This window comes from Sinocyclocheilus grahami, unplaced genomic scaffold, assembly GCF_001515645.1.
Source record: "Sinocyclocheilus grahami isolate Dianchi unplaced genomic scaffold, SAMN03320097.WGS_v1.1 scaffold75.1, whole genome shotgun sequence".
NCBI lineage: Eukaryota > Metazoa > Chordata > Actinopteri > Cypriniformes > Cyprinidae > Sinocyclocheilus > Sinocyclocheilus grahami.
The window spans coordinates 1,872,810-1,899,183 of NW_015505254.1; the positions used below are offsets into that span (position 1 = coordinate 1,872,810).

General features: G+C 38.8%; 1 protein-coding gene across 2 annotated transcripts; it reads left to right on the forward strand.

The window, feature by feature from the left end:
* Positions 1-5,092: 5,092 nt before the first annotated feature.
* Positions 5,093-26,374, forward strand: LOC107585898 (collagen alpha-1(II) chain-like). 2 transcript variants are annotated; one of them, XM_016273079.1, is made up of 54 exons: positions 5,093-5,353; positions 7,612-7,821; positions 9,302-9,318; positions 9,456-9,488; positions 9,590-9,622; positions 9,813-9,866; positions 10,063-10,164; positions 10,255-10,332; positions 11,201-11,245; positions 11,428-11,481; positions 11,638-11,691; positions 11,790-11,843; positions 11,989-12,042; positions 12,127-12,180; positions 12,924-12,968; positions 13,081-13,134; positions 13,244-13,288; positions 13,631-13,684; positions 13,809-13,907; positions 14,067-14,111; positions 14,230-14,328; positions 14,925-14,978; positions 15,090-15,197; positions 15,285-15,338; positions 15,423-15,521; positions 15,691-15,744; positions 16,353-16,451; positions 16,567-16,620; positions 16,815-16,868; positions 16,991-17,044; positions 17,182-17,235; positions 17,337-17,381; positions 17,482-17,580; positions 18,168-18,275; positions 18,367-18,420; positions 18,505-18,558; positions 18,649-18,702; positions 18,829-18,882; positions 19,413-19,520; positions 19,757-19,810; positions 19,944-19,997; positions 20,124-20,285; positions 20,408-20,515; positions 20,849-20,956; positions 21,159-21,212; positions 21,626-21,733; positions 22,079-22,132; positions 22,498-22,605; positions 22,706-22,759; positions 22,870-22,977; positions 23,067-23,355; positions 23,463-23,650; positions 24,068-24,310; positions 25,010-26,374. In XM_016273079.1, exons 1-54 carry the CDS (start codon positions 5,260-5,262, stop codon positions 25,154-25,156), a joined length of 4,476 nt encoding a protein of 1,491 aa, XP_016128565.1. In that variant the 5' UTR covers positions 5,093-5,259; the 3' UTR covers positions 25,157-26,374. The 2 variants fall into 2 exon arrangements, with proteins under 2 accessions (XP_016128565.1, XP_016128566.1); XM_016273080.1 differs by lacking the exon at positions 7,612-7,821 and having other exon boundaries at positions 25,010-26,373.

Here is a 26,374-nt window from a genome sequence, read left to right on the forward strand (position 1 = left end):
AATAACCAAGGAAATAAAATATATAATTATCAATTTCTAATGTTTTTATTCAATTGTAATCACGTTAAATATAACAGAGGACCTTAGTCAGCTCACCTCATCAACGGGCCTGAGACAACATTCCAGGTTGTTTTGATCTCATGATGGCCCTGATCATACTACTGACATTCTAGAGCAGGGGTGCCCAAACTCGGTCCTGGAGGGCCGGTGTCCTGCAGAGTTTAGATCCAACCCCAATTAGACACACCTGAACCAGCTAATCAAGCTCTACTAGGCATACTAGAAACCTCCAGGCAGGTGTGTTGAGGCAGGTTGGAGCTAAACTCTGCAGGACATCGGCCCTCCAGGACCGAGTTTGGGCACCTCTGTTCTAGAGCATCTGGGCCGTCATTTCAGAGACTTGGGTCAGCATGACTCGTTGCTTAGAGTCAACCTTCAAAGTTACCATATCCAATGTGACCATAGGCGGAGAGTGTGTAAGGATGGGGAAGGTTTAGCCCCTGCCCCTGCACAAACAAATGAAATCTATTACGTCTGTTGCTAACAAAGTGAAAATTAATAGACAGTGTCGATTGTGGCATTAAATTAAGATCTGCTCATGTTGCACCGTATTTAATTTTAGGCGTTTTTAAAGTGTTAAGCATTTTAACCAATCACACACAACTCTGTTGAGCTTAGGAATGCAGTGGCCAATCAGAGGCGTTTAGATGAGTCATCGCTGAAACTCATCAGTTTTGAGTGCGTGCGCGTACAAATGTAAGAGATTCATTTCACATTTTGTGTATTATTTTCATTTTGTGTATACAGCTTCAGTGATTATAACGATAGTTTTTGTTTTGTTTTTTTGAGAGTGCTTAAACTCGCGATAGATCAAAGTTAGTGATAATGTCACTTTCTATATACCTATAATCTATTCGCTGTTTGAATAACCAAGGAAATAAAATATATAATTATCAATTTCTAATGTTTTTATTCAATTGTAATCACGTTAAATAAAAATAATATTTTATTAGCCTACATGACACCCATGTCTGGTGCTTGCCTAAAAAGACGGGTTTACGATGTTTAATACATTTGGCTGCTTTTAGCCTTACCCTGGAGTTGGTTCACCCTCCGCCTATGAGTGTGACCCATTTACTCTGGTACCAGGTGTCACTCTATCCACTTAACTTAAGCTCGCTCATGGGTTTTGCACATTTGAGCCTTTGCAATAACTCATAACAATTTCACGAGCTCATATAGCCTAAAAGTGATAGGTTTCTGCATCCAAAAGATTGGCTGAATCGGCTTGCTCGATTGGAGCGCCCTCTGGTGGATATTAGTGTAGCTACAAAGTTTAAGCCCAACTCTGATGCACAGGTGTGTCCGTCTAAACCATGTTTATAATGTTTGTTAATTGTTGAATGCATGTACTTACGTTTTATTACACGTAACATTCATATAACCTGACTAGAATAAAATGAGGAAAATGTTGCAGCTGGCAGTACCCACCTTAGCCTCCCGTATCCATCAGAAGCGCTGTTAGTATCCCTTTTTGCCTGTAGAGGGCAGAGCGCACCAACTCACCTCTATAAACGGACACGGAGAATCAATCGAGTTCAGCACCAACACACGGACTAACCTCACCTTTCCACCGCCAAATGTCAGTTGAGACGTTATCCTTTCACTTACACTGGGGGTTTATTTACAGTCTCAATTTGTTCAGTTTGTGGAAGGGCATAAAAATAAGTTATTTTTTTTTTAGCTCTACGCTGACAGAATTCCCCTGGACTCTTGATTGAATGCATTCCAGAGAGGCTGTGTGGGCCATTGTACTGTTGTCTTTGGGGACCTGTCACACACTCACTGGCACACACACATACTCACATTGAACTTTTTACTTTATACCTTCAGAAAAAGTTACAATAGCTGTCACTTGTGTCGTAACTTTTCAAAATTGCACCATTTAGGGACTAATATGTGCATTTAAGGTACCACTATATGCACCTTTTTGAGATAAATAAGGTACAAAGGGGCACCTTTTGAAAAGGTACGATCCTAGTGACAGCTTTAGTACCTTATTTTCTGAGAGTGTGTACCATTTGACTTTCTCCCCACTCTTTTCATCTACCAGCTCCACTGCAGCTGGTAGATATTGAAGCGAGGGCTCCTTTTAACCAGAGCCTGTAGTAAAATTACACCCACTTATCATTAGATCAAACACCCCTTCCCCTATCCTTTCGTGTTGGCACACATACATTCATACACACGTGCACGCACACCCTAACCCATGCCCTACTGATGACCATGCGTCTCTTGGTGGAGAATGTTTTTCATTCCTTCACTGTGTCTATGAATGCTGGCTTTGTCTACCTGCTCCATCTTAAACCCCCCTCTCTTCCCTCCATCTTCCTCCTTTCTGCCTCTCCCAACATTCTCTGATCTCTGTACAGGCCAGAACTGCTATGTGTGTATGGTGACACTCAAATCTGAGAAATTGAGGAAACATTGAGGAACACTTTTTGTGACCAAAATTGCACGTTGCACTTCCCTCAATTTTTTGAGGGAATTCTCTTATGCTCACCAAGGCACATATTTGATCAAAAATGCAGTAAAAACAGAAATATTGTGAAATATTATTACAATTTAAAATAACTGCTTTGTATTTTAATATATTTGAAAATGAATATATTTTAATTTCTTCCTGTCACGGCAAAACTATATATATTATTATATGTAATTATATTTACATTTGCACATATATTCTTTTTATATTTCCATGCTTTGGCCTGGCTTTGAAGATTCTTATTGTTGATCACTCTGTACATTGATTTTTCTTTTTGACTTTATGGTGTTGGTTTTCTGTAATGAATGCATTATTTGTGTCTTTATAAGAATAAGCATCCACATGCCACCTGGATGCTTTGAGAACCTGGTGAAGCTCTTGGATTGCAATATCCACAAACAGGGTCAGTTTCTCAGGCCAGTTCACAGGACTTAACTCTCACCCTCGAATGTATACCAGGGAGCTGCTAAGAATGCAGAGTCCCTGCGGTGAACTGTTTGTTTTGTTTAAGTAATCGTTGTGTGTGTGTGTGTGCATGTGTTTGTTCTAAGCTACAGCATTAGTAAATACTATTGGTTCCACTGAAAGTAGACTGCATGAAGCACTGGCTTTGCACAGAGCTAAAATCATACTTGAGGAAATATTCCAAAAGTCTCAGTTATCTGGTGCAAGACTTTTTGATGCCTAGGATCCCAAAATATGATAAGCATGTACAATATAATATAATATAATATAGTTACTATTTTTACTCTGTGAGGAAAAATAATGGATATAATGAATATGAATATTATAAATAATTAATTTTATCTGGAAAATATTTAAATTGATTGTGTGTCTGTTTCTGCCCACTGTTAAAGTACTGTTAAGATGTTTAAATCTGAAAAGAAGTTCGTAGATTTGGTAACACTTTATTTAAAGCCTTTATGTATAACGCATTATAAAAGTAGTTTTAATGCATTAATTATGCTTTGTAATGCACCTTATAATGCATTGTACAATCTCATCAATAATTGTAACCACAGTTAATACATTATAACACTTATCAATTCATTGTTACACTATGCATTGGTATTGTTACACTATTTTAAATTCGGTTATAATTATTTACGACAAGATATAATGTATTACAACGCACATTCTAAAAAATTATAATGCATTATACCCTTTAATAACCCTTTATAATGCATTATACATAAACGCTTCAAGTAAAGTGTTACCGTAGATATTTTGATGCATTTACATTTTTACCTGAAATTTTCCGTGGACTCCCTAGCACCCCCTTGCAGCTCCCTGGGGCCCCTGGACTGCCGTTTGAAAACCCCTGATCAAGAGTTTTGAATAAATCAAATAGTGAATGCTGGATAAGAGATAAATCACATTAAGTTTTGGATAAAGTCAAAGGGGGCTGTTAAACCCACACAGTAGCATCCTGGATGTATTAAGCCCATTTGTGGCCTAAATCACTCTATCAACAGGGACCCTTCATTCAGAAAATCCTCCATCCCAGGACACCAGCCACTCTGTTTGCCATAGCTTATCTCAGAAGTTATGAGAATAAATAGAAAGCTTTATGAGACCAAACAAAGACAGAACCAATCCTTCCCCCACTTAAGACTCCCCATGTAGACTGTAATATCAAACAAAACAGTACGGTTTCCCACGGTCGTCACAGTCTGATTAGGTGAAAAAACACAGAATATTTTACTTTAATACACTCTCTTACAAATATGAGAGGTCAAATATCCTGTCTGGGAGAGTATTGAAAGAACAATTGTGCAGCACTTTAATTACGGTGTAGTGTCGACAAAAACGACACAATTGTTCACTCATGTGAGTCTGTTGGGCATCTTATCTTGGCACATGGATCAGAACTTTTTGTAAAGTGAATGTTTCAGGGTCTCGCATGCCATCTAGTTGATTTTATCCACTTTTAAAGGGATAGACCACCCAAAAATGAAAATTTGGGCATCAATTTACCCACTGTTGTGTTGTTCCAGAAGTATGACTTAAAAAAAAAGATATCTTGAAGAATGCTGTTAACAGTTTAGGTTCCCATTAGGGTTCCAACATTGACTTTTAGTGTAAGGATAAAAAATACAATGGTAGTCAATGGGAACCAATACATTCTTCAAAATATCAAAGCAATGCAACATGATAATGAGTAAATTAATTTGCCTATAGCTTTCAAAGAATGGTGGAAAAGCCCCACATTCAGAAGAAAGCCTGGTGGGTGCTTAATCTTCGGGCACGTATCGGCCTTCTGATGCCTGATGCCAATCACGGTTCAGTGTTTTGCTCCCGACACGGGTTCTCGTGCCAATCGCCAGGTCCCACATCATCTGATCCACAGCAACCCAGCCACCCTACACACCGCTGGAGCCTCGCCGTGTTCCTGCCACCGCTCTTCACCTCTCCTCATCCCTCTACCTTTCTGCACCCTCCCTCGGGGGGCTGATATGGCTCGTATTTCAGCGCTCGTGGGGGTCGGGGTTGGACTCACTTTTTGGGATATACTAAGATTCATAAATGCGCCAGTGGACATAAAACCGCGGAGCTCTGACTGACGCGGTGGGTTCTGTTTGTGTGTGCCTGGCGTCGGATCCTCCCAAATACACCCACCTCCACTTTCACACTCCCCGCGTGCACAGAGCTGCCGCTCCGCCGGCTCTTCGGCGACTTTGACCCCTGAGGACCTGCATGTCTAATCTTTAGACATGTTCAGATTAGTGGATTCACGGACTCTCCTGCTACTTGTAGCAACGCATTGCGTTTTGCTATCCCTTGTAAGATGTCAACAAGAAGATGACCGTAAGTTGGAGTTTTTCACATTGAAATTCAAAGTATTCTGCTAAAAATTGTACGGTGTTGTCATGGTGACATGAGAGGAAAGTTTGGAATGGATCAGTTTGGTTTGCACGTTTCACCTCTGAACTGTGGAATGTCTTGGCTCATTCAAAAAATATATATAAGACCGCATGCTTGTCTTTTAGGTCTAAGTCTGCAGATATACAAAGTTTTATTGCAGTCTACAATGCAAACAAGCGACGCGACGCGTAAATACGCAAAAGCTGTCTAAGCTGCGTCGCGTTCCATTGATTGGAACATTCTGGTTTTCACTCGTCGTACAGACAGAATGACAGATGCTGAGGTTGCGTGACAGGTTCAATTTTTAATTCAATTCAAGTTTATTTGTATAGCGCTTTTCACGATACAAATAGCTGCAAAGCAGCCAAAAAAGACTCTTGTGTGCATTCGATTTCTAAGTTAGCTAAAAGGTAAAGAACAAAACAGTTAAAGTAGCTACGTATTCATTGTGCATGAACGTTTCTAAACAACGGTTCAGCAAGCACAAAAGTTAGAATACATGTTAATCAGTGCGCAAAACTGATGCTCGCCAAGTAACTTTCTCCTGAGGAGGTTACTATAGAAACAGTACGCTATTCGAGCACTTTGAGCTGGATAGGATCAGTATCATTACGGTATAGTGACAAAACATGTATCTTTCTCTCATTATTTATCACTTTAATATAAATTTAATGTTTTAAAATAGTTGACTGATGGCTAATCGTGCTAGTAGCGAGTTGTGCGCCACCACAAAATTTCTGACAGAAAAAAGCAAGCTTCCTAAGAGTCACTGAATTATTAGATGTATTTCCTAGTTCGTTTAATGCAGGAAAACGTTCCAAGATGACAAAACAAACTTTTACGTTTTTGCTTTTAAATTACCAGACAATTTTCCTTAAGTAGGCTATTTAAAGTGTTCCTTTTCCTAATGGGATACCTGTAGAAAATATTGATGATCTTTAGAGTTCTCAGAGGAACTTTTAAGCGAGTGTGGCGAACCGATGAACCCCAAATGATGCCTCAAGTTTTGTAAAGATAAGGGTTATGTGTAACCATTTCAGCATTATAATGACTGATCTCCCAATATAGGCCATTAATACATCCACTAGTAGTAGTGTGAGCGCTGTTTCACTCAAGATTAGGAGCAAAGTTCCTACAAGGGTTCAAACGGTGCACGGTTGGAAAGCAAAAAATATTTGGGGTTTAGTTCAGGGGATTTTACGTCGATTAGAAGGAGATTTGGGGAACTAGGTTTGGTGGGTGGATAGGGAGGGGGTCTGTGGAATGTTGTTTGAAATGCCAAAACATCAGACTGGCAACCTCAAAGAGGCACAAGCATCTTGGAAGAGTGTCATGTGTGATATTTGGTAAACTGTGAAGCCATAGAAGAATAATGTCCCAGATGATCTCCTTGTGTTCTCATTAAATTTCTCACTCCTCAATAAACAAGGAAATGTTAATCACGCAGAACGCTTGCTTAGGCTGGCCTATATTTGCATCCAAGAAAAGTGGATTTTCCGTATTTACAGTTCAGAGTTAAACAGCTATAATTGCCGCATTCATGTGCACTAGGACTGGAAGCTAAATTCAAATGACACTTTCATATGAATATCTGAAAAGCAAACACATCAAGGGGTTCTGTGTGTGTGAGGGCTGTCCTTTCCGACCCATGAGGGTGTGTTTGCCCTGGTGGTAAGTGAGACCATTAGATCCAGATGGAGCTTTCGAGAGGGGTGTGTTTGCATAAGGCACCAGGCTGTCAATGCAGCCCTGTCTGTGTTTGAGAAAGCCCCATTCATGGCTAGTTTAGTAGATTTGGGGTTCAGTTACAAATACGCAGACTACAGGAGCCCACATTTTACACCAGGGTGTCAGATATGCATCCTGCAAATATTACTAGCTAGTGTTGTGGTGAATGTATAATCAAAATGTAACCAGATTCCAGCCACCAGGTGAAAAGAAATTAGAATTTTGTTTATGCATATAAATATATCCATATACATATGGAATTTGGAATATCATAAATACTTAATGTATTTTATGAAATATTTTAAATATTAAAGAAAAAAATTTAATATATATATATATATTCTAAAATATTTATAAATTATTAGGAGACCTGTACAGCTTGCTTTTTCAGGAAGAGGTTGATATTTTTATGTGGCTCACCTGTCTCTTATCCCCATGCACTCCTTTCTGTCGCCCCCTTCTGGTGGCTGCAGAGGAAGACTTTGGCAGCTGCATCCAAGATGGCCAGCAGTATGCAGACAATGCAGTATGGAAGCCAGAAGCATGCCGTGTCTGTGTGTGCGATGCAGGGGCAGTGCTATGTGACGAGGTCATCTGTGAGGACCTGAGAGACTGTGCCAATCCCATCATTCCACCTGGAGAGTGCTGTCCCATCTGCCCAGCTGACACCGACGAACCTATCGGTCCGCTCTCTGCTTATACACCTCTCTTTGCTTATCATACCTGTCCTGCTAGCTGTCTGCTCTGAGTTCTGTAACTATGACAAGTGTCATATACCACTAGACTACACTAGATGGTCATGTGATTGTGATTGTGTTCAGAACTCAAAGCAAACATTTAAAGGAAGGAAAGCAAGACTTTTAAGGTTTACGTTTGCATTATAGTGCAAATTATGTTTTTCAGTTAAAGACTTTTATGGCTAAAATGTGTCCACTTTTTTCTTTTCTTTTTCTTTTTTTTATAGAAAGTGCACAATCTTGACACTAGTTTTCTGTGAAATCCATTATTTTTAGACTAGATATTTAGTCACTATTTAGATAAAAAATAATTACGATTGTATAGTGGTCATAAGTTTTGAGCTAACTTATACATTAGTCCCATAATGTTTCATTCTGAAGATGATTGGACTTTTTAGGTAAAAGAATGTGTGTAGCATGTTATATTATATTATATTATATTATATTATACACTTTCAATGAGGGACATACATAATTCAAACAGTTATTCAATTTTTAACACAAAAAAGACAATACATCTTTTGAAAGTGGACTCACCTTGGCCATAGACTGCTTTAGTTTGAAAAAGCTGAAAAACAAGACAATGTGTCTTTGAATGGGAGGTCATGGCACAACCTTATTCAAACACCTAATTAACAAAACATTTAGAAGTGTTCTTTCTACTTTTTTTTAATTCACTTCATGTTCAGTCAACCTTGACAGCTGATATTGTTCATTTTAAAAATTTTGTGTGCTGCTGCTGCACAGATACACACAATAATAAGATGAACATAGTTATCAAAATATGCAGAAATGTTTTTCCTGAACATTTTAATATATTGCTACTCACTGTAATCAGTTCATGGCACTGATACAGAATGAGTTTTCACTAAATATATATATATTTTATTTTATTTTGTTTATCTAATTTGCTGAGCAGCACATAGCCTAATATTGCTTCTAATATAAAGCATAATGCACTATCATGTTTTAAACTGATCATGAGCTTGCACCTTCATATTCTGCCTTTAACAATTTAACCAAAGCAGATTGGGAAGAGAATGATGCTGTTTTGGTACACGGCCTTGTGGGGTGCCGCTGAGTTGGTCTTTTCAGCTATGTAGTTTCAGCAGGGAATAGCAGTTCATTAGTTCTGACAGAGTGTCTGACTAGTTTACCGTCCTCATTATGAGTCAGTATTAGCTGATTACTTCACTCACAGCCCGTTTTCCCCTGACCCTTTGGTGACCTCTATTTTTTTTATGATGAACCAGTAGTATTATTATGAATGTGTGATTCAGATGTTGTGACTCCAGACAGACTGTTATTCTGCAACATTGATTGATTTTGTATGTTTGCTAACTGATAGAATACATGCAAAACTACTTCCTCCTGTGCCTAACTGTCAATCTTTATCTTCCCTTCATCCTGTGACATGATTCAACAGGGTCACTTGGTGCAAAGGTGAGACCTTGACTTATTTATCATGTCTTTATTTAAGAAATGGATAATATTCTTAATGTTTAGATTGAATACTGAATAGAATGAATTATAGAAATTGTATAGTAAGTCTTAAATATGTTCTTCCTTACTCTACACAGGGACAGAAAGGAGAACCAGGCGATATTGCAGATGTAAGTCATTTCACGAGTAAACAGCTTTGGGATTTAGATTGATTTGACCAAATTCTGAAAACCAGAGTTGGAAAATAATATTTATTTGCTTGTTTCTGTAGGTTGTAGGACCAAGAGGACCTGCTGGCCCAATGGTGAGATGAATCAGAAACACTTTGGTAGTTGGTTTCTGAATAATTTGCCACACATCATTGCATTTCTCCACTAGAGGGCTCTCTAGAACGTTTATTTGAGTTAAATACTGTTGTCCCTTTCACATCAGAGACCTACAACTTTATTTTTGGACTTTTTTTATTATTTACATTTGTCTTTTTGTGATTTTAGGGACCTCCAGGAGAGCAGGGACCACGTGGCGAGAAAGGACCTAAGGCTGAGAAGGTAAGACATTTTGCCTTTTCAAACTTTTTTTTCTCAGACTTGTTAGGTAAAGTGATGTCAGATCTTATTAGCAGTTATCCGGGAACATTAAGGCGGCAGTGGACACACTCTGCAGGATGCTGTCATGTGAAAAGGCTTTAGGTAATCTCTTTTCTTTTCCGCTCATATGCTCTGTTATTTTTCTCCCACCCTTTAGGGAAATCCCGGCCCAAGAGGGAGAGATGGCGAGCCTGGTACACCTGGAAACCCAGGACCCCCTGGACCACCAGGACCTAATGGTCCCCCTGGACTTGGAGGAGTATGTTTCTCCTCTCCTTTCATTTACTCACTAAATTTGTGTCTGCCATTCGCGGGGTTACTGTAAGTGTGTTTTTCTATGTGTGTGCAGAACTTTGCTGCTCAGATGGCTGGTGGTTTTGATGAGAAGGCAGGAGGTGCTCAGATGGGTGTGATGCAGGGACCAATGGTGAGAAAAAAACAGTGTTCAAAAACATATCTATATGTATATTAAATACCTTTTAAAATTGTGTGAAATACATTTTAAACTTCAACCCATTTTGAAAGAATCTCTCATCAAGTCAATATTTTACAATACTCAATTTGGCTAACATGGATTTGTCAGAATAAGACAAATATTGATAGTTATTATAGTATATACAGTAGTTCTGTAATTAAGAAATGGTTATATGAAAAGTTTGTAAGGTCTTCCCCCTTGCAGAATGCTCTGGAATGACATTTCATTTCAAGCTGTAGTTTCATTTGTTCAATTTTAGTCTGCATGACAGATATTTTACATCCGTGTTGGCCAAGCATTTTTTAACATAACATAAAAAAGCAAAACCTACATGCATTAATTAATAAAATGCAAAAAATGCTTTATAATTGTACTTTAAGAACTCAGAACACTGAATAAATCCAGTGCCAAAATAATTGTAAATAATAATAATTCTTTAATAAATGATTGAACTCTGCATCATACCAAATAATATCTCGAGAATGAAACGCTGTTACTTGTTTTCTGATCTTTAGTGCCCCCTACTGACTGATTTTGTCACAATAGCATTTTCAAATGCCACCTGTTCTCAAAAAGTTACAGTGATTCTTGGATTCTAAGCTTGTAACATAAACATATACTTACAATATATGGGGATACTAAAAATAAATACACACACAATGAAACAAATAATTCTTCTAATTAAACTTCAACTTGCTATTAAATAATAGGAACTTGCTTAGATCTATAAATAATAGGAAATTACAACTGTCATGCTGTTTGAATTTATCTGGGTCAAAGTTGCCATGCTGTATTTCAATTTCATCTGTTTTATCTACAGGGTCCAATGGGTCCCCGTGGTCCTCCCGGCCCTTCTGGAGCACCTGTGAGTAAAAACACATCAATCATAATCATAATCATTTTATATTCCCAGTTAATTGAAAAATACAACATAATGCTGATTATATTCTCAGCTGAAGCTACCATTGATGAGACAGAAATGAGTAATATATTAGCACCCACCAATGCCAACTCCTAATCTCACACTGTCATTTGTTTCCCTTCCAGGGCCCACAAGGTTTCCAGGGCAACCCTGGAGAGGCTGGTGAACCCGGCCCTGCTGTGAGTGTCCCAAACCTTGCCTACATGCACACATATACTATAAACATTTTATAAACCCACATATTACATGGCCCACACAGATGACACATTCAGATGTACATAGAGACAGCTTTACTTGGTCAGTTAAATCAATTTATAACACTTGTTGTTTTATAGGGTCCTCTTGGACCCCGTGGCCCTTCTGGACCCCCTGGAAAACCCGGAAGTGATGTGAGTAGTTTTTGCCACTGGATTGATATTCAACCTTCTCCAAATGCTGAATGCTTGACAGATACTAACTACAATGTCTCTGCCTGCTCTTCTTCCAGGGTGAGGCTGGCAAACCTGGTAAGTCTGGCGAGCGTGGACCCCCAGGGCCTCAGGTAAACAACATACACAAATAAAGACCAGCATGTAACTGTTTCAGTCACTTGTTTGTATTCTGATAATGGTCATATAATCTAATATAATCAACTTGTTACAAAGATGCTACACAATTACTAAATATGTTTCTTATTTATATGACAGGGAGCCCGTGGATTCCCCGGAACCCCTGGCCTTCCTGGCATCAAGGGACACAGAGTGAGTTTCAGCTGAAATTAATTGTTTTTCTGTATGTTTATTTCTATAGATATTCATGCATTTAATCTTTGATTGTGTTTGTAGGGACACCCAGGTCTTGATGGAGCTAAAGGAGAGGCCGGTGCTGCAGGTGCTAAGGTACAGCAACATAAAAACTGTCAGCCAAAACACCCAACTCTGACAGATGTAAAGTTCATCCCAACACACTGTCTATAATCATATCTGGCAGCATATAAGAAGAAACGGCAAAAAAGTTTAACAAGGCATCAGAATTCTAACATACATTTATCCAATTAATGTCATTGTATGGCATTATTGTTTTCAAAATCTGCTTTGGAACAATATATATTATTGAATTGAACTGATTTTCCAGTGGTATTTTAAATTAGAAAGATATTTTAAACTATAAATACTCCTATAAAAACACCAGACCTATGACAAACTATATAATAATGATATGCACTACCTGCTCATTTGCACCCAACTGTAACAGTAAAACTATGCAAAAGTCATCCTAGCAGACTGTCTATACTCATAATTTGACAAAAAAGCATACATTTCACAGGGCATCGAATTATAACAGACATTTATCAAATGTTTATGTAGTTGTACAGCATTATTGTCTGCAAATCTGCTTTGGAAAAATGTATATTATTAAATATAATAATAATTTAGTTTAATTTAATTTCTACAGATAAATGTATGCTAAATGTAAACTATAAAGACTCCTACAAAGATACCAGAACCTTGAGAAATATATAGTTACATGTATTACCAAATGCTAAATGTGCTAATTCATTTTAATTAGGTTCTGAGCAAATTGATTTGACCTAATATTATACAACTATCAGGTCTAATCAGTCTCCTTTCTCTTCTTTCAGGGTGAATCTGGCACTAATGGTGAGAGCGGTGCTCCTGGACCAATGGTCAGTACCTAGAGTCAGAAATGGCCTGATGATTCCTTTAGCTGTAGTTTTCTGTCACTGAAATAGTGTGTCTAACCCTCTCCATTCTGTTTTCCTCTTTTTTGTCTATCAGGGTCCACGTGGTCTGCCTGGTGAGAGAGGTCGTTCTGGACCTCCTGGTGCTGCTGTAAGTGAACACTCAGACAACTGGCCTAATAAAGAATACTGTATATGATCAAAATTTCAGCAGCAAGGGTGGCTTCAGACTGTAATGATCTACTTATATCTGTCCACAGGGTGCCCGTGGTAATGATGGTCTGCCTGGTCCTGCTGGTCCTCCTGTAAGTGTATTTCCTCACTTCCTCAAGTTCAGGAAATCTGTGTAATCTTAAATTATGGCTCCCATTCTACTTTGACTTGTGCTTATGCTGTTGCTAACTAATGGTAAACCCATATGGGATGCCTAGAGATATCAAGGTGGACGATTGTCGATATAATGCAAGATATATGTATTTAACTTAATCATAGCAAATACATTCATACAATATTTACTAAAAATATTTTGAAATGAGATAATTTGCATCATCCGTTTACAAATCACAGAATAAGATTATAGGGATGCATAAAGTGCATTAGGAAGTAAGCAAGCCTCTTTGATCATTTGTTGATGTTTCGATCCTCAGGGCCCTGTTGGTCCTGCTGGTGCTCCAGGTTTCCCAGGATCCCCTGGTGCTAAGGTAAAATACCAGTCATCTACAGCACTTCACTGTAAATTCTTAACTTATTCTCAATTTTAAGCATTTTTAATTTGCACAGATTAACATTATCCTTGGTAATGAGATGTGATGTTCACTCCTGCAGGGTGAAGCTGGTCCCACTGGAGCTCGTGGACCTGAGGGTGCACAAGGACCCCGTGGAGAGGCCGGTACACCTGGATCACCTGGACCCGCCGGTGCATCTGTGAGTAAAATCACAGATAGTTTATATTATTACAGCTTTGTATAATACAGTATTGTATAATACAGATATTATACAAGCAAAATATAATTAGATTTTCTTTATCGGTGTAAACAATACAGTATATACAGTATTTTGAAATTAAATGTTCACATTCTGCAGGGTAACCCTGGTACTGATGGTATTCCTGGTGCCAAAGGATCTGCTGTGAGTATATCCATATAATTTATCGTTCTCTTTCACTCATTTCTCTGTATATTTTAAAATTTTTAGTCTGGTCACACTGTTGCAGTGAATCTATTGCAAACATTTTTCTCTTTTACAGGGTGCTTCTGGCATTGCTGGTGCCCCTGGTTTCCCAGGACCCCGTGGCCCGCCAGGACCTCAGGGAGCTACTGGACCTCTTGGGCCTAAAGGACAATCTGTATGTAATCACGTGCTGAACTATTTAAAAAGCTTTCTGTGTCTCCCAGACATCGATTAATAATTTCATATTGATGAATTGCACAGGTTACTGATTATTCTGCCATTTGTGACCCTGGACCACAAAACCAGTTATAAGGGTAAATTTTTCAAAATTGAGATATATACATAATCCGAAAGCTGAATAAATAAGCTTTCCATTGATGTGCGGTTTGTTAGAATAGGCAATAGACAATATTTGGCCGAGATACAACTATTTGAAAATCTGGAATCTGAGGGTGCCAAAAAATCTAAATATTGAGAAAATCGCCTTTAAATTTGTCCAAATTAAGTTCTTAGCAATGCATATTACTAATCAAAAATGAAGTTTTAATAGATTTACAGTAGGAAATTGACAAAATATCTTCACGGAACATGATCTTCACTTAATATCCTAATGTTTTTTGGCATAAAAGAAAAATCAATAATTTTGACCCATACAATGTATTTTTGGCTATTGCTACTAATATACCCCAGCAACTTAAGACTAGTTTTGTGGTCCAGGGTCACATTTGAGGTTCACCATTGCACTAATTGAAAACACTCGTGTTTATACAGGGAGACCCTGGTATCCCAGGATTTAAAGGCGAGGCTGGACCCAAGGGAGAGCGTGTAAGTAACCAACATTATACTTATGATCAGTCGTCTGTTCTATTGTATCAATCACAATCATATGAAATGTTGTAGCAAACTAATCAGTCATATTTTTTCCTTATTACACAGGGTGTTGCAGGACCTCAGGGTGCCCCTGGGCCATCTGGAGAGGAAGGCAAGAGAGGACCAAGAGGAGAGCCTGGTTCTGCCGGACCTCTCGGACCTCCTGGAGAAAGAGTGTGTATAGTATCTTAATTATTTTTACTAATTCACTGAATGATAAAGAACCACATTAATAAGACAATATGTGTTGTTCTTCGCTAGGGAGCTCCAGGTAACCGTGGATTCCCTGGTCAGGATGGTCTATTAGGAGCAAAGGTTGGTGATTTAGACTCACAGTTGGTTACTCATCTAATCAACCCATGTATTTACTCTGTACTCAAATGTTCTGCACTATGCTAGGGCGCACCTGGTGATCGTGGTGTTCCTGGTGTGACCGGCCCGAAAGGAGGAACTGGAGATCCTGGTCGCACAGGCGAGCCTGGTCTTCCTGGAGCCAGAGTGAGTGATTGTGGTATTTCTGTGATTTACCTGAAAACTGATTATTCAGGGCAATTTAGATCATCATAACTGTAGATAACAGGCATTGCAATCTAAAATCAGCGTTTATGATTGTTGATTTAAAGGCTCATTGCATTTTTCACCATTCATGTGCTTCCTCTTCTAACAGGGTCTCACTGGGCGCCCTGGTGATGCTGGACCTCAAGGAAAAGTTGGACCATCTGTGAGTATTTATCAAATTTAAAGGACTTTTATTTTTGCTTTAACAGTAAAGAGTTACAGCCTGCAAAAAGATATACTCTACTGTTCAAAAGTTTGGGCTCAGTAAGATTTTTTTTAAAGAAGTTAATATTTTCATCCAGTGAGGATGCATTAAATTGATCAAAAATGTCAGTAAATACAATTTTAATGTTAAATAGATTTCTATGTCAAATAAATGCCGGAAAAATAGTATAAAAAATAAATGAGCACAAAATCAGCTTAGAATGCTTTCTGAAGGACCATGTGACTTTGAAGACTGGAGTAATGATGCTGAAAATTCAGTTTTACCATCACGGGAATAAATTACATTTTAACATAGAAAAGAGTTATTTTTAACAGTAATTCACAATAAAACTGTTTTTGATTAAATAATGCAGCCATGATGAGCATACGAGATTTCTTTCAAAAACATAAAAACATCCTACAAACCATAAACTTTTGAACAGTATATGTTATACCCAAAAAGAGACTCAGCATCTACTGGGTACAAATCATTTTGAGATAATAAATGCTGCATCTCATCACAGTTCAGGGCAAACTTCAGTATTAAACATGTCTTTTTCATTATAGGGTGCCTCTGGTGAAGATGGACGCCCTGGTCCTCCTGGGCCTCTGGGAGCTCGTGGTCAGCCTGGAGTGATGGGATTCCCTGGACCTAAGGGAGCCAATGTGAGACCATTAGAGTATTTCGGCATTTCAACTACTAATGTTCATATTTAGGTCCACAAAATTGTTTGGGAAGGGTATGTGTTGTACCTCATTGGACTGTATCTCTCTCTCACAGGGTGAACCTGGAAAACCTGGAGAGAAAGGACTTGTTGGACACACTGGTCTTAGAGTAAGTCATGTTCCAATGTCAAGATTACTTGGCCTTGTACATCAGCAAGCATCAGATCTAACTAGAGTGAACGTAGCAACCATATATCAACACTTTGGAAACAACCCACAACACCTAGCAGAGTTTTTGTACAGACAAGCACCAAGAAAATGTAAAAATGTATTCTTTCTTTCTTTCTTTTTTTCTTCTGTTAGGGTTTGCCTGGTAAAGATGGAGAGACTGGAGCTGCTGGTCCACCTGGCCCTGCTGTGAGTATTGCATCACGTTACTCACAATGGCTTATGACCTCAATTCTTTCAGTCAGTCAATAAATGACCATGGTCTGAAACACTTCCTTGAAGACTAAATCATGATTTCAATGTGCTTTTAGGGTCTAGCTGGCGAGAGAGGAGAGCAGGGTCAGCCTGGTCCATCTGGCTTCCAGGTACATTCAAATTAATATTCTACTAATTGTGAAAGAGAAAACTGCACTCTTTAAATTCAGGACTCAAAGAGTAATTATTTATATAGTTACGTTTCATGGGATCAGGGTTTTCTAAGAATTACTCTGTTTATGCACAGGGTCTTCCAGGACCTACTGGAGCCCCCGGAGAGCCTGGTAAACCTGGTGACCAGGTGAGGATCACTTAAGATATTTATTTTAATTCTCCATTTGTGCCTTTGAGATGTAATTAGTGACTTTAAGTATCCCAATTATGCTGAATTTCTCTCTATAGGGTGTTCCTGGAGAGGGTGGTGCTGCTGGTTCCACTGGGCCAAGAGTGAGTTCCTAACTTTAATTAAGACGACTCCCAATTATTACTGGAAATCAGCAGTAATGTGTCATTATACAAAAATAACTCTTGCCTGTGCTTCTCTTAGGGTGAGCGTGGTTTCCCTGGTGAGAGAGGAGGAGCCGGCCCTTCGGGTCTCCAGGGACCAAGAGGACTTCCAGGAACTCCCGGTACCGATGGACCTAAGGTGAGATCACATCTGACTGAGATTATGCTCTACTATTCCATCTCAAATCTGTCCATTCTTCATTCTTAAATGTCTTAAATAGGCAAATTAATGAATACCTTATTGTTCAAAAGTTTGTGGTTGGTAAGTTTTTATAATGTTTTTGAAAGACGTCTCACCAAAACTGCATTTATTTGATCAGAAGTACAGTAAAAACAGCAGTATAGTGAAATATTATAATGTATTTTGACGTGTAATCTTTTTCTTTGTTGACAAAGCTTAATTTTTAGCAGCCATTACTCCAGTCTTCACTGTCACACAATCAGAAATCATTCTAATATGCTGATTTGGTGTTCATTTCTTATTATTATTGATGTTGAACACTTGTGGTGCTTAATATTTTCTGTGGCAACTGTGATACATTTTTAAAGATTCTTTGATGAATAGAAAGTTCAGCATTTATTTTAAATAGATATTTTGTAACAATATAAAAGTCTTTACTGTCACTTTTGATCAATTTAATGCATCCTGCACTGAACAAAAGTATTAATTACTTTAAAAAATAATCTCTCAAACTCCCCTTCACATCTCTGCTTGATTTCCAACAGGGTGCAATTGGACCAGCTGGTGCTGCTGGAGCTCAGGGCCCTCCTGGTCTGCAGGGCATGCCTGGTGAGAGAGGAGTTGTTGGAATCCCTGGAGCTAAAGGTGACAGAGTAAGTGTCTTTAAAAATGGTACTCAGTGATTACATAATCCTAAATTCATGGTATTAATCTACTGAATGACTGAGTGTCTCATTTTATTAGGGTGACAGCGGAGAGAAAGGACCTGAAGGTGCTCCTGGCAAAGATGGTGCAAGAGTAAGTGCTATAAAGACAGCAGATGTTGGGAAATTACTTGCTTTTTTATCATAAGTAATGATGTTTCTGACATTTTTTCCACAGGGTTTAACTGGTCCAATTGGTCCACCTGGTCCTTCTGGTCCCAATGGCGCTAAGGTGAATGTTTCATCCAATGGTTGCATGCTAAAATTATTTGAGGAGACTATTTAATGATCTTGTTTAATTACTCTTTTTCTTTTCTCACAGGGTGAAACTGGTCCCATTGGCTCAATTGGTGCTCCTGGTGCTCGTGGTGCCTCTGTAAGCAAAACATTCATTCAACTAGACAGCAAACAGAAGAAAGAATGGAGTTTGTGATTTTGTCATCAGTTTTAAAGGTTATCTTTAGACTACTTCTTATTCATTATTCTTTCATCATCCTGTTAGGGTGATCGTGGTGAGATTGGTGCACCCGGACCTGCTGGCTTTGCTGGACCTCCTGTAAGTAGAAACACAGTTACAAAAAGCCTCCATTTTACTGCAGTGATAACATTATAAAAATAAAAATGTCTTTCAATAAGGCAACATTGCTATAATGGCTTAGCAATTCTGTAGACAGAAGACTAAATTGAAATTAAAAAAGCAGTAAAAAACAACCAGTCGATAATATCATGAATGTAAAGGAGTATTCTACCATACAAATATGGGCACTAACACTATTATACATTAGGTATTAATTTTTTTTAATGGAATTTTTTTAAATTTTGGCATTTTAAAGAGAGTCAATAAAATGATTAGCAAAACATTGTGTCAATTAATATAATCATTTTCACAAATACTGGAAACCTAGTAGATATGATACATAACTCAGTACTTTTTAAAAATGTACAATTCTCTGTTGCTACAATGTAAAAAGGATGTGGTGAAATAATAGTTTAGGGAGTGTCTTTAGTATTAAACTTGAAATGATCTTGAAGCATTTAGTCATAAGGAACCTCTGATTACAACCTTTCGTCACTGTCACTCTTTAGGGTGCTGATGGCCAGCCTGGAATTAAGGGAGAGCAGGGTGAGTCAGGACAGAAAGGTGAGGCTGGATCCCTTGGACCCCAAGGGCCATCAGGAGCACCCGGCCCAGTGGTAAGTCTTTCTGCCTCACTACCTATTGATACTTTAATGCATTTTGTGAATCAGTTTTACACTGATATGTGGTTAAAAGAGGCAACTTAGTTTTGGTTATTGCCACTTGACATCTTTAAAGTCTTTGTTATTGTCTACATAAATTAAGAGTTTAGCATTATGCATCAACTTTGTGCTGTATCTGCATGGATTAAATGATTATATTTGGCTCATCGGTGTTCACTGCTTGATTTCAGGGCCCAACTGGTGTTACAGGACCTAAGGGAGCACGTGGAGCCCAAGGAGCCCCTGTGAGTTACTTAATAAGTTAATTAGTCACAAGTAATTATTTTCAATTAATTTTTAAGTATTTACCAGTTACTTTGACAGTAAAGATATTTGACCGTTATTGTTTCTTAATAATAATATATTTCCCCTTTGTAGGGTGCCACTGGTTTCCCAGGTGCTGCAGGAAGAGTTGGATCACCTGGCCCCAATGTAAGCCCCTCAATATCACAGACACATCGCTGCAGTTCCTCCATATTTTACTCAAACTGACTGACTTGACTGTATTATCATAAACTTATCCTAATCTGAAACTTTTTTTAAATGATTCTTTCCCAGGGTAACCCTGGTCCTGCTGGCCCTGCAGGTGCTGCTGGTAAAGATGGTCCTAAGGGAGTTCGTGGTGATGCCGGTCCCCCAGGCAGAGCAGGAGATGCTGGACTGCGTGGACCTTCTGGTGCTCCCGGAGAGAAGGGAGAGCCTGGAGAGGATGGTCCTTCTGTACGGCTCAGATTCATTCATACATACTTATTTTAGCATTGAAGGCACAGGTGTATTCTGTACAGGTTTATTGTTTCTGTACTGTATTCTTAACATTTCTTCTCTCAATATTTCCTGTGTAGGGTCCTGATGGTCCTTCCGGCCCTGCTGGTCTTGCTGGTCAGCGTGGTATTGTTGGTTTGCCTGGTCAGCGTGGTGAAAGAGGTTTCCCAGGACTTCCAGGACCCTCTGTAAGCAAACGAACCCACCAGCAACATAATTTCTATATGAAAACATCTCATGCCTTCATTCAAACACTGTTTAAATTCACATTAAAATACAGCATAGATTTTTGTATTTTATTTATCTGATGAACAAAGTGATTAATATTACGTATTCACATTAAAAATGGCTCTTTTAAGGAGCCACTTACATATTTTTTTATCTCACATATATCTAAATATTTTATCTTAAAATTAATTTTATATTATTACGCAACGATATCTTTTGCCCAGAAAATCTGATACTGATGCAGTGTCCCTAATCTGACACTAACTTTCTGCTGAAAATGATTTGTATCACAGGGTGAGCCAGGCAAACAGGGAGCTTCTGGCTCTTCTGGTGACCGTGGACCCCCTGGCCCTGTTGGACCTCCTGGATTGACTGGACCTGCTGGAGAGACTGGACGTGAGGTAAAGATCACATACATGCATAACATGTAAAAAAAAAAAAAAAAAAAGCAGTACCAAATGAGGCAAAACTAGACTGCAAATATCTAACTCACAAAGATACAGATCTGAAGTCAGTGAACACTTTACTGAACATTTTCTTCCTATATGTATTATACAACCATATCAAGACCAGATCTCACTCATCCATTCTGTTTGTCCTCAGGGTAATCCTGGATCTGATGGTCCACCTGGTAGAGATGGTGCTTCTGGTGTGAAGGTAAGGACAAACAAACTCATATAATTTCCTTTTGTCGTCCTCTGGTCTTTGTAAATAAAAAAAAAACAGTCCAGCTTAACCAGACAATCTTAATTCCATACAAGTAAACAATATATTACTATTTGTCACATACACTGAGGTCCAAATGTCTGAGACCTCTAGTGAAATTACTTTTGGATTACTATTTTGAAATTACTTCTGTTTTAATTATTTTGTATTATCAATATAATTTTACTAAAAAATAAATAATGAATTTCCGAATGACTTACATAATTTGGTTATGTTAAATATTTCTTATTCTTTTTACGTAATTTCTCTGTTTAAAATTTTGGACTAAAATGTTGGTTAGTCCATGCACAGATGAATTTCCAACCAGCTGTAATATAGAATGTGTTTTACTTGTTCTTTTCTAGGGTGAGCGTGGTAACACTGGCCCAATTGGTGCTCCTGGAGCACCTGGTGCACCTGGTGCTTCTGGTCCCGTTGGTCCAATTGGCAAACAGGGAGACAGAGGAGAGAATGTAAGTTCATCAACTTCAGAAATCTCATTTTCAACAGTATAAAGATTATATCTTCTGCATACTAAAATACACGACTTCAATGTACTACATCTACGGATATGAATTTTGTGGTCTGCTTTGACGGCATAATTACAATCAACAATAAGCACAACTGTTACATAAAACACATTAGTGTTACACCATTAAGACCAGATCTAACATTAACATTTCTCCCCCCACAAATTCACCTGTAAGATAATAAGCAAGACCATCCTTATGAAAATCAAAAGCCCAGAGCTAAAGAGTTTTAGCCGTGTTCACCACTTATATTACATGAAGTATTTTTTTCTTCTTTCCTTTCTAAAGGGCCCACAAGGACCTGCTGGATCACCTGGACCCGCTGGAGCTAGAGGCATGGTTGTAAGTACATTTTATAAATTGTGTGAAACAAAACAGAACACTGAAACCACACATCAGGCTTGAAAACTCTTAGCCAGAGTAGCCAGTATCAAAATATATTACACATACAATATATGGCTATGAAGAAAATCCAGTAAATTGACCAGATGACTTCAGAGGGGTTTCTAAACACCTAAACTCCATTTAGTTATAATGCAAAAATTCCCTTGATGTGGTAACATCAAACCTTGATCTGGTTTATTTTTGTATAATATTTTAAAGTTCAAAATAAAGTCACATCAGGTCATTTTTGTGGCTTTACTGTACTTTACTTTACTTTATAGCTGCTCACAGGTTGATGGACTTTTTCAATTTCTCTGTATCAGGGACCCCAAGGACCTCGTGGTGATAAGGGTGAGGCAGGAGAAGCTGGAGAAAGAGGTCAGAAGGGACACAGAGGATTCACCGGTCTGCAGGGTCTGCCTGGACCTCCTGTGAGTCTCTTTTACAAGTCTTAGTTTTTATAAACAATTTACAATGGTAATGTAGAGATATTAGATATGCTAACTTTTCTGTTATGTCTCCTCAAAAAAGGGTGCTTCTGGAGACCAGGGTGCTGCTGGATCTGCTGGACCGAGTGGCGCTAAAGTGAGTGTGGTTCTCAGCTAGTTAAATTGAGACAATATACAATTTAGAAACTTCCTTTAATGCTCAGATGGATTTCTAATGTTCTGTTTAACTCCTATTACTTGCAATAGGGATTTGCAGGACCTGTTGGACCAGCTGGTAAGGATGGTTCTAATGGTCAGCCTGGACCTATTGGACCACCTGGACCTCGTGGACGCTCTGGAGAGGCTGGCCCAAGTGTGGGTGCACATAAAACCTGACATATTCACTGACATCAGGTCTATCGAACATTTCTGATTCATTTTGTCTTCCTATCTGCTCTCATTAGGGTCCACCTGGTAACCCTGGACCCCCTGGCCCTCCTGGTCCCCCTGGCCCTGGCATTGACATGTCTGCTTTCGCTGGGTTGTCTCAGCCCGAGAAGGGACCCGATCCTCTGCGTTACATGCGTGCCGACGAGGCCTCCAGCTCTCTTAGACAACATGATGTGGAGGTGGACGCCACACTGAAATCAATCAACAGCCAGATCGAGGACATCCGCAGCCCAGATGGCTCCCGCAAGAACCCTGCGCACTCCTGCCGAGATCTGAAACTCTGCCACCCTGAATGGAAGAGCGGTGAGAGATTCAGAGACAATCTAACATTAGAAAATGTTCAGTCAAGCACACTTGTGTGTATGATACTCACTATTACTTGCTTAAACGTGTTTGGTCCCTATCCACAGGTGACTATTGGGTGGATCCTAACCTTGGTTGCGCTGCTGATGCCATCAAAGTTTTCTGCAACATGGAGACCGGAGAGACCTGTGTGAAGCCCAGCACTCCCAAAATCCCACGCAAGAACTGGTGGAGCAGCAAGAGCAAGGCGCAGAAGCATGTGTGGTTTGGAGAGAGCATGAACGGTGGATTCCATGTGAGTATAATCCTTACATTTTGGAGATGTGCACTTTAAATTTGAGTAAAATGACCACAAGCACAACAAACCTCAAAGCAAATCATAAAAAAGTTTTGAAAAGTTGACAGTACCATAAAAGGTACATCTGGAAGTGATTACGAACAGCTGTTTTATTCCCAGCCAGAGTGCCTGTAAATTCCCACAGCTGGTTTAGGGAGCTGTTCACGGTTCTGAATTTCTGTTGGTCTATGGTGCTGAAAATATTTGTAACATCCAATCGTAAACCAGCAGGGGACAAGGAGCTCTGCTGAAATACTCTCTCCTTCCCCTTGTGTTACTATCTTGTCTTACATTTAATCAGCTCTTGTTTTCTTTCAGTAATATTAATGACCATATTTTAAAGATATTAAAAGACATTTTCTCTTTCTCTAACAGTTCAGCTATGCTGATAGCAGCCAGACTCCTAGTACTACCAGCATCCAGCTGAACTTCCTGAGACTGCTGTCTACTGAGGCCACTCAGACCATCACCTACCACTGCAAGAACAGCGTTGCTTACATGGACCAAGCCACAGGCAACCTGAAGAAGGCCGTTCTGCTGCAGGGCTCCAATGATGTGGAGATCAGAGCAGAGGGCAACAGCCGCTTTACATATGGAGTACTTGAGGATGGCTGCAAGGTGAGTCACACAATAAAATAACATTTTCAAACATACTGGCTATAGTTATAAAATTAATGAACTGAAAATGAATTAAAAATAATTGAATTACTAATATAAATTACATTTAAATACACTACCATTCAAAAGTTTGGGGTCAATACAATTTTTTTTTAAATAAAATAAATACATGTATTCAGCAAGGATACATCAAAGTGATCAAAAGTGACAGTAAATACATTCATAATTTTATAAAACATTTCTTTTTTTAAATAAATGCTGTTCTTTTGAAATTATTATTCATCAATAAGACAATCATAAAAAAATGAATATAATATAAATATAAAACACCACAACTAATGTCAACTTTGATAATAAGATAATGTTTCTTGAGCACCAAAATCAGCATATTACAATGATTTCCGAAGGATCATGTGACACTTAAGGCTGAAGTAATGACTGCTGAAAATTCAGTTTTGCTATCACAGGAATAAATGACATTTGGAATAATATTGCCCAATATTTTACTGTGTTTTTTGTCAAATAACTGCAGCCTTGGTGAGCATTAAGAGACTTCTTTTAAAAACATTACAAATCTTACCGATCCCAAATAAACTAATAAAATATTTACTCATATACTGTATACACTTATTTTTATTTTATTTATATTTCTTTTTTTATATACATATCCACGTACATGGCTTTTTTGCTGTCTTACAGAAGCACACAGGTCAGTGGGCCAAGACTGTGATTGAGTACAAAACTCAGAAGACATCCAGGCTGCCCATCGTGGACATTGCTCCCATGGACATCGGAGGAGCAGATCAGGAGTTTGGAGTGGACATTGGTGCAGTCTGCTTCTTGTAAAAAAAATAAAACATATGTGGATTATGAAATAAGACATGGAAAAATACCAATGACGAGCAATAACTGTGAGGATTCAATACACTCTCCAAGTAACGAAATATGGAAGAAAAGAAAAGAAATCTGAAAATTGACAAAGTTTTTTTTCTCTAAAACACAAAAAGTCGTGCTGTCCACATTTAGTGTGCAGGAAAACCAGCGCTAAATGGGATTGCCCCAAATAGTCTCTCCCTCTGAAATCCAGCCATGTTTCCCACAAGCCCTCAGTGCAGCGCCTCCTGCCGGGAGCCAAGAACGAGCGAGTGCAACCAAAAGATTCAGAGATTCAAAGAAAGACAGAAACATGGCTTGATGTCATCACATCCTGCAGGGGGTGGGTGGTTGGGTGATGCTGTACAGCGTCATGGCTGGATACCACAGTAGTTCCTCCCACTAAAGAAGAAAGAAGGCCATGCCCAGTCCCACTTCACCCTTCCCTCTGCCTCTTGACTGTGACTCAGAAGAAAACATCACATTATGCAAGATTTTGTGAAATGTTAAACCTGAGGAGGGAATAAGTTCATATTTACTGTGTATAGTAACAAAAAAATCTTGATTCAGTCTGTACTGAAGCAGCCAGATATATATTTTCACAATTATATGTGTTTGTGTGTGTGAGCATGTGCCTATACACACCGACAATATTTTGGGTAAAGTGCAGTTCCATTTCTTTTTTTTGTTTTTGTTTTTTGTGTAAATCTTTTTTCCCCCCCATGATTGCCCAAACTAGAAAGTTTTGGTCCCTTAACATAACAGCAGAAAAAGAAAAATTTGGAAACCATTTCTATTTTTTGTTTATTTGCATGATCTTCATTTTTCAAGAAAAGCTACCTCACACAGGAAAAAGTTAAAATCTGGATGTGAACTAAAGCAGCTTGGGGTTCGAGAAACATCAGGAAGACCCCCCGGCACGGCTCGGTCCATCTTCAGAAGGTGCTATTAGTATTGATCTATCAGTCAGTATTCCCCACAATTCCCAGACCATCCCACTCCCTAACTAGCCTCATTCAACACACACAGCCTGCTCAGAGTATGCGGAACTATGCGGGAAGATCAAAAGACAGAGGGACTCTTTTGGCAATGCCGGAATTTTGCTCCCAAAGGATCGCCGTATCACTGAACAGGATGTGTGTGTGTGTGTGTGTGAGGGTGTGTATATTTTTGTTATAATTAATATTATTA